Source organism: Carcharodon carcharias, chromosome 6 (genome assembly GCF_017639515.1).
Source record: "Carcharodon carcharias isolate sCarCar2 chromosome 6, sCarCar2.pri, whole genome shotgun sequence".
Classification (NCBI taxonomy): Eukaryota; Metazoa; Chordata; class Chondrichthyes; order Lamniformes; family Lamnidae; genus Carcharodon; species Carcharodon carcharias.
In genome coordinates, this window is record NC_054472.1 from 21,803,414 (window position 1) to 21,815,520 (window position 12,107).

The 12,107-nt window shown below is 39.3% G+C and overlaps 1 protein-coding gene across 1 annotated transcript; it reads left to right on the forward strand.

Annotated features, from left to right (window-relative positions):
• Positions 1 to 1,313: 1,313 nt before the first annotated feature.
• On the forward strand, positions 1,314 to 9,171 carry LOC121278918 (elongation factor 1-alpha 1-like). The gene is made up of 7 exons (XM_041189456.1): positions 1,314 to 1,477; positions 1,708 to 1,887; positions 2,363 to 2,659; positions 2,986 to 3,136; positions 6,218 to 6,474; positions 6,762 to 6,996; positions 8,906 to 9,171. Exons 1-7 carry the CDS (start codon positions 1,334 to 1,336, stop codon positions 9,016 to 9,018), a joined length of 1,377 nt encoding a protein of 458 aa, XP_041045390.1. The 5' UTR covers positions 1,314 to 1,333; the 3' UTR covers positions 9,019 to 9,171.
• The last annotated feature ends 2,936 nt before the right edge of the window (positions 9,172 to 12,107 follow it).

A 12,107-nucleotide genomic window follows, 5' to 3' on the forward strand; every position in this document is an offset into this window, starting at 1 on the left:
AAGACTATTGCCCTGTTCCAAGCAAATAACATTGAAGCCAAGCCAAGCTAGTACCTGCTACCTTAAATTAACCCACTAAACTACATGTTCATTATTTAGTTCTTCAGCCCTCCATCCATAATATTCTTTATTTCATTATGCAACATTCTAGTAGATTAATACCTCTCACATACAGTATTACCTAAATTTGGGGGGTGGGCATGGTGAGAAGAAAGGGGTGGTAATGGTAGTATTCCAGGTTTACACATTAAGTTACATTGTGTATATATCTGCTACATTGTTCATTGATAGCCCTGGCCAAGTATGATTCCAGCAAGTTACAAAAACTCCATAAGCTTCTTGGAAAATTTTAACCTAAGATCATCCTGCTTACTTTACAAATCTACTAACTTCACATGGCTTGTTTTACCCACTTAGTCATATTAATCTAAACTCTGAGCCTTGACCTAGGAAGGAATAAATGCTCACTTTTGCATAATGTTTTTGATGCAAAGGTTATAAGATTTGATGTCCTGGGATGCCAATATGTCAGATGATTATTTCTTCAGTAGCACATCTGATATTAAGTTTCCTTTAGGTCTGTGGACCTGCTTACTTACCAACCATAGCAAACTCATTCATCCCCAAAGGAATTGTTTAATTTGTTTTCAATCTTTTGGATGATATTAGTTCAGTAGTATATGAAATACAATTTCTGTTTTAAAACACAACTTCAACACATCCAATTTCTCAAAGCTCTTTTCAAGTGAATTAAATACAATATTTCAAAAGAAAATAACATTCACTAAATACATAAAATGTTTTCTTAACACCACTATTATAGTCGACATCAAATTTGTTTGAAAAACACCTTCAGACATTATATTAAAGGCTGTATAAATGCAAAATATTGTTTATAGTTAATGGCTAATGTAAGATAAAATACTTCAGGTGGAGTTTTAAACAAACCACAGTCAGTTGAAGTAGATTAAAGTTAATTGTTTAAATCTTTCTTTGACTTTGTTTCTATTTGTTTCTATTGTAATTTGGTTCATATAAGCAGATATTAGACATCACTGGACAAGACCAATCTGTATCAGCTGTAAGCATTCTCCTAGAAAGGGATCACTAATAACATGAAATCTCCGGTTGGTCTGAGAGACCAGGTCAATCAGCAAAGTTTCAAGTGGAATACCTCAGTGAAGGAAGTGGTTGAGTTCTGGTTACTTTCTTATCGATTAGTTTGTGATGTTTCCACGTGCAATCTCACGTTCATTGCTGGGCCCTGGTGTTTTACTTCAGTTATAAAAACTCGAGGGAAACTACGTACTTTTTTTAAAAGAAGACAACAACAATGGGGAAAGAGAAAGCTCACATCAATCTTGTAATAATTGGCCATGTAGATTCGGGTAAATCCACTACTACAGGCCACCTTATTTATAAATGCGGTGGTATTGAGCGGCGCACTATAGAAAAACTGGAACAAGCAGCACTTCAGGTGCGTTTGCCTTTTAAAAGTTATTCTAACGTGTATTCCTGGAGTGTATTTGCCATTTGTACTACTAGTAACTATTTATAATTCATTTTTAAAATTTGATCGAAGTTGTAGATGGTGTCTACTTCTAGTGTTAGTCTAACGAAGCTTCTGCAAAAAAAAGTTACTTATCCCTCTTCCCAAAAACTGGAAGGTATTTGTGCTATTGAAAACTAAACTTATACTTTTTCCAGATTGGGAAAGGATCGTTTAAATACGCTTGGGTCTTGGATAAACTAAAGGCTGAGCGAGAAAGAGGCATCACAATAGATATTTCACTCTGGAAATTTCATACCCAGAGATACTACTTCACCATAATAGATGCTCCCGGTCATCGAGACTTCATCAAAAACATGCTCACCGGAACATCCCAGGTATAAATTCGAAACTGAACTCCGATTAATTAAAGAACGTCAAGTTAAGCACCGAATTTTAGTTTTAATAGACTTCAAGCAGGAAATAACTGCATACCAACCCCCAAGTATAACATTTCATTAGAACGATCTTCATTCCTCTTTCTTCCCCTTCCCCGCCCCCGATTAGAGAGAACTCGAGTGTACTGAAAACTCAGACTAAATATTGTGGATGCTTGAAATCTGCACAAACAGAAAATGCTGGAAGCACTCTCAGCTGGCAAGGCAGCATCTAGAAAGAGAAAGGAGACATAACATGTTAACGGTTTCTCTCCACAAATGCTGTCCGACCTCCCGTCAGCATTTTTCAGTTTTCGTTCACGAAAGTAACTGGTGTTTTCCGACAGCGTAGCATTGCGTTAATGTCCTTTTTTTTTGTTTTATTAACTGGTGGTGTGTTGACTTTATCATTTCTGCACTCCGTTACTGTCTGTAGGCTGATGTTGCCCTCCTGGTTGTCTCAGCCGCCCTGGGTGAGTTCGAAGCTGGGATCTCCAGGTCGGGTCAGACTCGGGAACATGCACTCCTAGCTTTCACGCTCGGAGTAAAACAGCTCTTCGTCTGCGTCAATAAGATGGATGTAACTCAGCCGCCGTACAGCCAGAGGAGGTTTGAGGAAGTGGTGAAGAACGTGACCGTTTATATCCGCAAGATTGGCTACGATGTAGCGAGTGTCCCTTTCATCCCCATCTCCGGTTGGAATGGAGAGAACATGCTGACTCCCAGTGCCAGGGTAGGTGCTTGGCCATCGTATCTGGTGGGAATCGAACAATATTGATTACTTAAAATGAAAAGCGTTATCAACAGTAACGGGATCTGAAATAAGATTCAGTAACGATTAAAGTGAGATTAACAGTGTCCAGGAGTTCTGATGCTGTTTCTGGAGATCCATTATAAATCCTGCCTCCCAGAGTTGTGTTGGACTATAAACAATTTAGAAGGTGCTCGAAACTTGGATGTCAGATTTTTATTTTTTTAACAATCTTGTAATTACTGGTTTTAATTGTGCTCATTCTTCTTTTAACAAACGATTTAAAAGCTCGCACTGATTATTCATAGATGCCTTGGTTCAGAGGGTGGAAAATAAAACGGAGAGAGGGACATGCGAGTGGCCAAACGCTGCTTGAAGTACTGGACTCGATCCTTCTTCCTGGACGCTCCCTGAACAAACCCTTACGTTTGCCACTGCAGGATGTCTACAAAATCGGAGGTAAACACCGTGTAGGGCTTGATAATGCAATCGGACTTGATGCTTAAAGCTTTTTTCACAGGTTCTTGTTCCAAAGGTGAACGGGCGCACTCGTGCCATGAATGAAAGGTCATTGGCTGTAAAGGTCTTTGTATCGGCCAGGGGTTCCGAGAGCTATGTAAATGCACTTCAGCTCTTATAAGTGTGTGTGTGTGTGTACATATAATCTTATAAATAAAAGAATAAATAACTCGCCTTGCAGCCAATAAAGTACTTTCCAATAGTGTCTTCCATGCAGAAAGTGTGGCAACAGCAGGTCCCCCAAACAAGGCTGGGACCAGGGCTGTGGTGGAAAGCATGCATAAGGAAGTCAAAAGGACATGAGGGAAAGGTGGGGCTCAAGAGGAAAGATATAAATATTTAAAACAAATGAGAGCAACAGCCGGAAAATATTACACTGGGTGAGGGGAAAATAGGAAACATGCTAAAAGAGGCAGAAAGACAAATTAGGGCAACATTATTGTATCACTGATGCCTTTAGCTCTGAAGAGCCATATGGATTTGAAACGCTAACTTTTCTCTCGATAGATGCTATTAGACCTGAGTTTTTAGTATTTTTTGTTCCAAACTCTCAAGTGCATGGTGCACTGCAAATTACCCTGGTAAGGCAAAAGATGTTCAAAAATTTGAACAGGTTAATCAAGCTGTTTCATGCAATAGCAGCAACTAATTTTTGCTAACAGGATACTGGGTTTTGCCTACCCCACAATTGAGCAACATTGTGTATGAATTTGTGCTGATGGGCTGTATATCCCAGCAATGGGCTGATCCAATCAAATGGCACGTTTCTTTGGTTTTTAATAGCAGAGTACAGACCATGCTCAAACCTGTTCGTTTGCAAAACCTAAAACAAAACTATTAGGATTCTGCAATCCTGTGTAGCTACTCTTAACCAATTTAAGATATCAATTGTATGTAACGTGTTGCTTCCAGTAAGTGTAATTGAGCTGTGTTCATGCACATTGCACCCTTTCTTCAAGTTAAAGGGATGTGTTCAAGCCTTGTACTTGAATTGTCCAGGAACTGACTTGGGGAGCCTGTAGTTTCCTTGGCCAACCTGATCACTCTATTTTCCAACCTGATCACCCTATTTTCCTATAGTATAAATTGATTTTAATGTTTGCCTTTCTTGTGTTTTTGTCCTGATTGCAAGACCAGGCTTGGCTGTCTCTCTTTTCAGTGAAAGACACTAATTGGCAGCATATGACCTCTGGATCTGTTTTCAGATTCCACTATTCACTACATTAACTTTCAGGATAGAAAATGATATCAAATTGATGAGGATAGAAGGCACAGTGAACAGAACTCTGGCAAATGCAATGTTTCATTTTGGACCTGAAACAGATACATACTTGAGGTCCAAAGATTTGTGGGTCCAGGTATAAATCAAATCAAAAAGATTCTTGGGATGCTGGGTTCTCTACTTTAAGGGCTAGCATACAATAGGGTAGAAACCCTAGTCAGAGTACATGTGCAGTATTGGTGAGCAGTTTTGGGCACCATATCTTAAAGGATTTGTTGGCCTTGGCAGGATTTGTTGGCCTTGGCAGGAGTGCAGCATAGATCTGATACCTGGACTCAGTAGGGTTAAATTAAAGTGTAGGATTGCAGTCCCCTCCAACTGGGAAGTTTGTAACATAATTTCAAACCCACAGACTTGCTTTGACCTCATGATTGGAACTATAAATTTCAAAAAGATAAGCTGCAGTTAGCCGTACAGGGCTGGGCAGCAAGGGGTTAATTTGGATTTTTTGTGAAAACTGACTCAAAAGGTTTGGCTATTGACTAATGCAATCAAGAAGCCTGATTACCCAATACAATGGCACAAGACATATCAATACAATGCACTTCAGGAATTATTCAACTGCCACAGACAATAGTATTGGAATAGGGTCATTCAAACCATAACTTTGGAGCCAGGTTCTTGTTACTGTACCACCTCAAGCAAGAGAATTGCTCATACAGTGAACTGGTATTTGTCTGGATACATTTTCTATTGAAAACCCTGTATTTCAACCAGCAGGAGCTGGTGACATATTTGTCTGGACTTTCCAATGTCCACTTTGTTTCCATGCAATAACAGGAAATATGTTTTGACATGTCTTTGAGTTAAGTTATTATAAAAGCAGATCTGAGCATCTGGGCTGCAGTTGGACAAAGGGTCAAGTTGGTCACCTTGACTGTCCTACAGTCGAGGCCTGTCATCTTGGGGTTTGAAAGTTTCAGCCAATTGTAGTGATATTGGCCTGATGGTTTTGTGAAGGTTTGGGGTGAAACTTGGTGTTTTGTTGGTACCTTGTAATTTGTTTCAGCTATATCTTGGTGATATTGGTCTGAGGGGTTTTAAAGTTTCAGGACAGGATGATTTTGCCTGCCTGTATTTTTCTAAAGTTTTAACCAGTCATGGTGACTTTGTCAGATACTGGGAATAGGTTGTTGTACATTTTGGGTTTTGTACTGTGGGGTTTGTGGGTGATTCAATGAAGCAATTTTGAATTATCAGAAATTTGTCTTGCTGGTTGTTCTGCTCAAGCCATATGTTTATGAATCTGGTGTCACAAACTTGTGTGGGGAGGGTCTCCAGAGAAAAGGAGAACTGATATAAAGTAGGATTGTATTCCCTGCAATTAAGAAGGTTAAAGGAGGAAGATATTAAGGGGATTGGGGTAGATACTGTTTCTGCTAGTTAGACAATCTAGGACAAGTCAAAAATAGAGCCAGATCATTCAGCAATGAAATTTGGAAATGCTACAAAAAGTGATTTAAATTTGGAAAGCTGTCCTGTAAATGGCAGCTGAGATCAATTAAGCTTGATGGGTTTTATTAATCAAGAAGTATTGAGGGATATGGGGATATTCAGGGTTATTAAAAGGTGAGTATATGGCATTAAAAGATCAGCCATGACCTAATTGATTCTAACAGGTTTTGAGTTAAAAGGTCTACTGTTTGGGTATTGGTTGCATTTTATCTTAACTACAGAACCTGTCAAAAGATGTTACTGAAGTGATTCTATATATTTTTAAAAATGCATGTCTCTTTAAGGCATTGGCACAGTTCCTGTTGGAAGGGTGGAAACTGGAGTTTTGAAGCCTGGTAATATGGTGACCTTTGCTCCAGTGAACTTGACAGCTGAAGTGAAATCGATTGAGATGCACCATGAAGCTGTTGCTGAAGCTTTCCCTGGCTTCAATGTGGGTTTCAACATTAAAAATGTATCTGTGAAGGCTATTCGTCGTGGTAATGTGGCTGGAAATTGCAGAAATGATCCACCAACTGAGACCAACTGCTTCATTGCTCAGGTTTGTGACTGCAGCAGCTTTGAAAAACAGGTTCACCTCTTGTATTGAAGGCCATTGTTTTGAAGTTGGAATGTGGACAGGGCCTAAAATCAATTTCAATTTGAGGTTGAAGAACAAGTAGGAGATTGACTTGACTAATTTCATTTGGAAGAATTATTACTGATTCCATTATGTCTGAGTCACACTGACTGTCCAGCCAAAATTAATTGACAAATGACTATTGAATGCCAATTGTAAGCTGATCCAAATAAATTGGAATAATCAATTTCTTGTATTCTCCTATGCAGATAATTGTCCTCAATCATCCAGGCTATATAAAGGTTGGTTATTCTCCAGTGGTAGACTGCCATACAGCCCATATTACTTGCAGGCTTTCTGAGTTTAAAGAAAGGCTTGACCGACGTTCTGGGCAAAAGCTAGAGGATAATCCTATAGCATTGAAGTCTGGAGATGCTGCCACAGTGGAATTTGTCCCAATCAAACCACTTTGTGTTGAAACCTTCTTTGACTACCCACCTCTTGGTAAGTGCCATACACTTCCAATGCCTCAAGTTTGGCAGTGGTAAGTTTCACATTCAAACTTTTAGATGCTACCTCAAAGCAAGGATAGACAAGTTTTTTTACCCAGCTTAAAGGGAGAAAAACTTGTTTGATTTTGGTTCTGTGCCTATGGGCAAAATAAAGGGTGAAATTATGGCTCTTGTTCAAAAGTTGTCAGTTGAGGTGGCATTTTGGTAGCTGGAACTGGCCACGTTAGGGTTGAAATGGGGAAATTGATCCAGTTGTGAACCTGTAATCAAAAACTGGATAAAATGTGGGGTCCAGACTCCCATATATTCTGGCTAACTCCAGTGTGCCTCTGAGGGTAGCTTTCTCCTGAAGAAAAATGGAAAATTAGAGTTTATCTCTGCTCAACTCTTGCTGAAACTGAGTACTGAATTCAACTTCCATTTGTTTAGATTCCTGTTAAAATCAGGGCCATAAGCTGCCAGACTTGAGTCCAGAAGTTGTACCACTTAAGTCCAACAGGGGAACAAAACCTCAATTTCTATGGAGAAAATATCATGTTCCAAAATGTCTGAATACTATCCCTTATTATAAACCATAAATTGTATTGTCAGTGATATCTGAACATTATGTTTATAGTTTGTACAGTTGGTTTGCAGCACACAATAGTAAACCTGCTCAGAAGGTATTTAAGGGTTATTAAATCAGTATTTGTATAGAGCCATTGCTGATTAGCTGGCAAGACAATTCACTTATTGCAACCTCCATTTTAGAGAAAAAAATCTCTGGCTCCCTTGATACATTGTCCTGTAGTTTAATTGTGCAGTTAAATTATCAACTTATCATGGAGGTTGTTCAAGTGTAATGCATTAGTGGCTGTGTTGTGCTGATCTAAGCATGCTTAAGAACACTGTCTGAACTCTGCATGGAATGCTTACAGTAAGCAAAATTTCATAACCTGAACAAATCTGAGCCAAACATAAGCAACATCCTTTGCAGAGAATGCAGAGAATCTAGTACATGTAGAGCAAAGTGCATGGCTTGACCACCTTTTACTGAGGAGTTTAACTAGTAAAAGTTAGGTGGATAAAAGAAATTCAACAGCCACTTATTAAATGCTCAGTAATATGGCAGTGTCACTTACACTTCAATGGATAAGCCCTAACCAATGTTTAGTGGGTATCCTGTAAATATTCAATTCCATACCATTGCAGATGCTAAATGCTGAATTACAGTTGTAGCAAAGTTTGTGGAGGAGCAGTGCAACTCTTGACACCTTTTCTAAACAGTAAGCACATGTGGATGCTGGAATAATTTTAGTCTGATTTATTTGAACAACTTGAACAACTGGCATTGTTTTTGTGTCTCAATCCAGACTGCATGCTTCTCTAATCTTGGCAGGGGAGTGGAACTAGGTGAGTTGCACTTGCAGAACAGGCCAAATGACACCTCTGCTGTAACCATTCTGATTCAGTGGGTCAGGCAAGGCTTTAGGTTCAAGTTTCCCGCTCAGTCTTGTGCACAAGATCAAAGGCTGACACTTAGTTGCACAGTGAGGCAGTGTTCTGCTAATGAAACATTTAAACCAAGTCCCCTTTCAACCTTTTCATATGTGTAAATCCTATGCCACTTGATTTGTCGCTGGTTCCCCAGCCAACATTTTATCCCTCAACTAACATCTCCAAACAAACTACTTGGTCATTATGAATCATAAGACCCTGCTGTGTGTATGTGTATACTGGTGGTGAAGGTTCCTAAATTATAAGAACTACACTTTAAAATGTTGGGATGTCCACAGGTCATGAATGGTGCTGGTTCTTTCATGTAGATTTGAAGCACATGCAATCTGACCAGGGCATTCTAAGGCCTTGGCATAACTTTGTCTCTATAGCTACACTAACTTGATCCACTTTTTTCCTTGTAGGTCGCTTTGCTGCCCGTGATTTAAAGCAGACTGTTGCTGTTGGGGTAATTAAATCTGTGGATAAAGCTTCAAGTGCTAAGAAGTTGATGCAGAAGCCACTTAAAGTGTTCTAAATATTTGTTCTTTGAGGGCAAATAGAAGTAGCAGATCCTTTTTTTATTTTGGTTGAAATTTTTGTTTAATTCAGTACAATGAGCTGTTTTGCACTGCAATTAGCGGTGCTTTCCCAACTGCCTGCTACAACTAATAAACTTGTGTGCATATGATTGTGTAGTGTTGAAGCTGTCTAATTGCTTAATTCTGTAATTTCAGCCCATAATTCATTTTTAGAAATGGTGCTCATTCATTGTCCATCCACACAAATCAGTATGTACAACACAAACTTGGGCAGAGTTGTATATACTTGGAGGGGTAGTTTCCATAAAAATAAGCAATGACTTGTTCTTGCCCTCATTCTTATTTCAGAATAATTTTAAACTATAGAAAGGGAAATGCAACTTGACAATCGGCCAAAGCCCATCAACCTTCCTGTTTGTGCAAATGGGATGATGAGGGTTGGAAATGGGGATTAAACAAAAGGTTGGGTGGGGGGCGTGGGGTGTGGTGAGGAGAGAAAGGATAGTGGTGAGTAGATAATGTTGCATGGTGTCATGCCTGAGGTAGATGGCTTGAGGTGGGAGTTAACCAAATTGGTGTCTGAGGCATCGGAACAAGAATAGGTTATTCAACCACTCAAGTTTACCTGTTAGTCAATCCAATTTATTCATCTTGGAAATTTGTTTTTACACTTCTAATAGAACATGGCCTTCACAGCTTTTTGATCATTCAAATTCCTCAATTTTTCTGTATCCTTCTGTGGTGTTTTCTGACCTCACTGAGCAGCCTGGCTCTGTACCCCTTATTCTGGACTCACTTCAACAGTATCTCTAAGGGATCTGATACTTAGGTTGCTCAAAAGAAGCCTAGTCCATGCAGCTTGTCCTTGTAATAACCCTTTTTTTAAACCACTGCTTCATTCCTGTAAAATCTTAACTTTCTTCCAAGACCCTTTCCTTCCTGAGATTCAGTGCCCAGAACATAATCCAGCCGTAACCTAAGCAGAATTTGCTACAGTTCTATCATAATTGCAATCTGTTATTTTCCAGTCTCTTGGGGTAAAAGCTAACAGTTTCTGTACATGTCCAATAGCTTTGGCTCATTTCTGCCCACTCCTAATTAGAAAATACTCATTCTCTTTGAGCCTAGATATCACCCTTGTGTGGAACTCATGTCAGCAAAACTGTTGCAAAGTTACTGCAAAGTAACTGCAGGGAACAATCTATCAATTCTTACCATACCACTGGTCATTGCCTCTCAATGACTTGGATGACACAACTTTTTGCTATGAGCAAAGGGTATGGGATTTTGATAGAATTGTCCTTTGGGTATTATCTAATATTACTTCACTTAAAACATGGGTACTGAATTACTGGACAAAGAACATGCAATTAGGACCTTGCAATAAAACTATTATCTTGGTGGCTGTTCTGCAAAATCTGTAGGGGCAATATTGCCTGTCACTGATTCCCCTTGATAGTGTGATGAGTTACCCTCTTGCTGTAATCTGGTGAAAAGTACCTACAATGCAGTTGTGTAAAGAGTGTCATAGTTGCTGAGTCAAAATTGAAACCAATATGTCCCCAGGTTGGAATGGTCTGACTTGGAAAGTGATGTTACCATGTTCTTTGCAGTGGAGGTTGTGGGTTTGGGAGATCCTGCCAAAGAAACCTTGACAATTTTCTGTGAATACTGTAGTTAGTACACACAAACAGTGGTGGAAGGTATGATGAACTGGTGAAAGAGATGCTGATAATGTGAATTGCTTTGTCCTGGATAATGTTTAGCTGCTTCATTGTTTTTGCAATTATTACCATATGAAATGTAGAGTGAAACAAAAAAATTGCTGGAAAAACTCAGCAGGTATGACAGCATCTGTGGTGAGAGCTATTGTTTTGAGTCCAGGTGACTCTTCAGAGCTCCTGAAGAGTCATCTGGACTCGAAACATTAACTTACTCTCTGCAGATGCTGAGTTTTTCCAGCAATTTTTGGTTTTGGTTCAGATTTCTAGCATCTGCAGTATTTTGCTTTTATGAAATGTGAAATGCTTTGCTACCCAAGCAGCCTGTTGCCTTTCAGAAGTTAACTGAACACCATACCAGTGATTTGCAGAAGGATGTTGGCACAATTTCATCTGCCATTTTAAATAGACAGGACCAGCCATCCACCAATGTGGTAAAAGCAATTATAGGGCTATTGTGATCAGTATAGATGTGGATAGGACTGGACCAATGGATAGAGATGGCACCATAGTCTTATTCAGGAGGCCCTACTTTAGGAACAATAATTTATTTCGCACTTTGTGGTTGTCTATGTTGAATTTCAGTAACATTTTTAAAATCTCTTAATTTCAGAAGGGTATCTGGACTTGAGCACAAATCTAGGCTCAAGTGAAGAAGTACTGCACTTGGGTGGCATCTTTCTGATGAAGATTAAAACTGTCCACTCAATGAGTGGATGTAAAAGATCCCATGGTACTTTGCAATAAGAGCAGGGAAGTTTTTTGCTGTTGATGGGCAATATTTATCCCCCAAACATGACAAAATTATCATTATCATGTGGGAGCTTGTTGTGCAAATTAGCTGCTGCATTTATTTAGCTGTAAACTGCAGCTGGGATATCCAGCAGTTATTAAATGCCAAAATGCACATTTAATTTTTTATATCTGTTTTCCACCCCCTTTTCCAGCTGATCCTAGCCAAAAACTGTAAGGTTTCTGGCTTCACCTTCCCTTGCTCCATACTTCAAAGCCAATATGACAAGGGTGGACTTTTGGGGAGTCAGGGGCTTGATTTCTGCCTACCTTAAAGTTTTTTGGGGGTCACTGTACCCTTATGTTGCATGTTGTAATCTTTACAATGCTGCCTTATGAGAAATCTGCAACTCAGCTCCATTGTGCCATGGTGGATTGATTGTTGCAGTAGGTTACTGTGAAGAAATTATATAATGTCAATAATGCAATATTAATTGCATTTGTTTGAATTTGTGCCATCTTCATCCAGAAGTAAGTATGGCAAGCACTGGAAGCTGTATAATTGGCAGAATGTATACTTGGAACTATACCTAGTGTATAGTGTTTCAAGGCTGTACCTTGAGGTTTGCCAT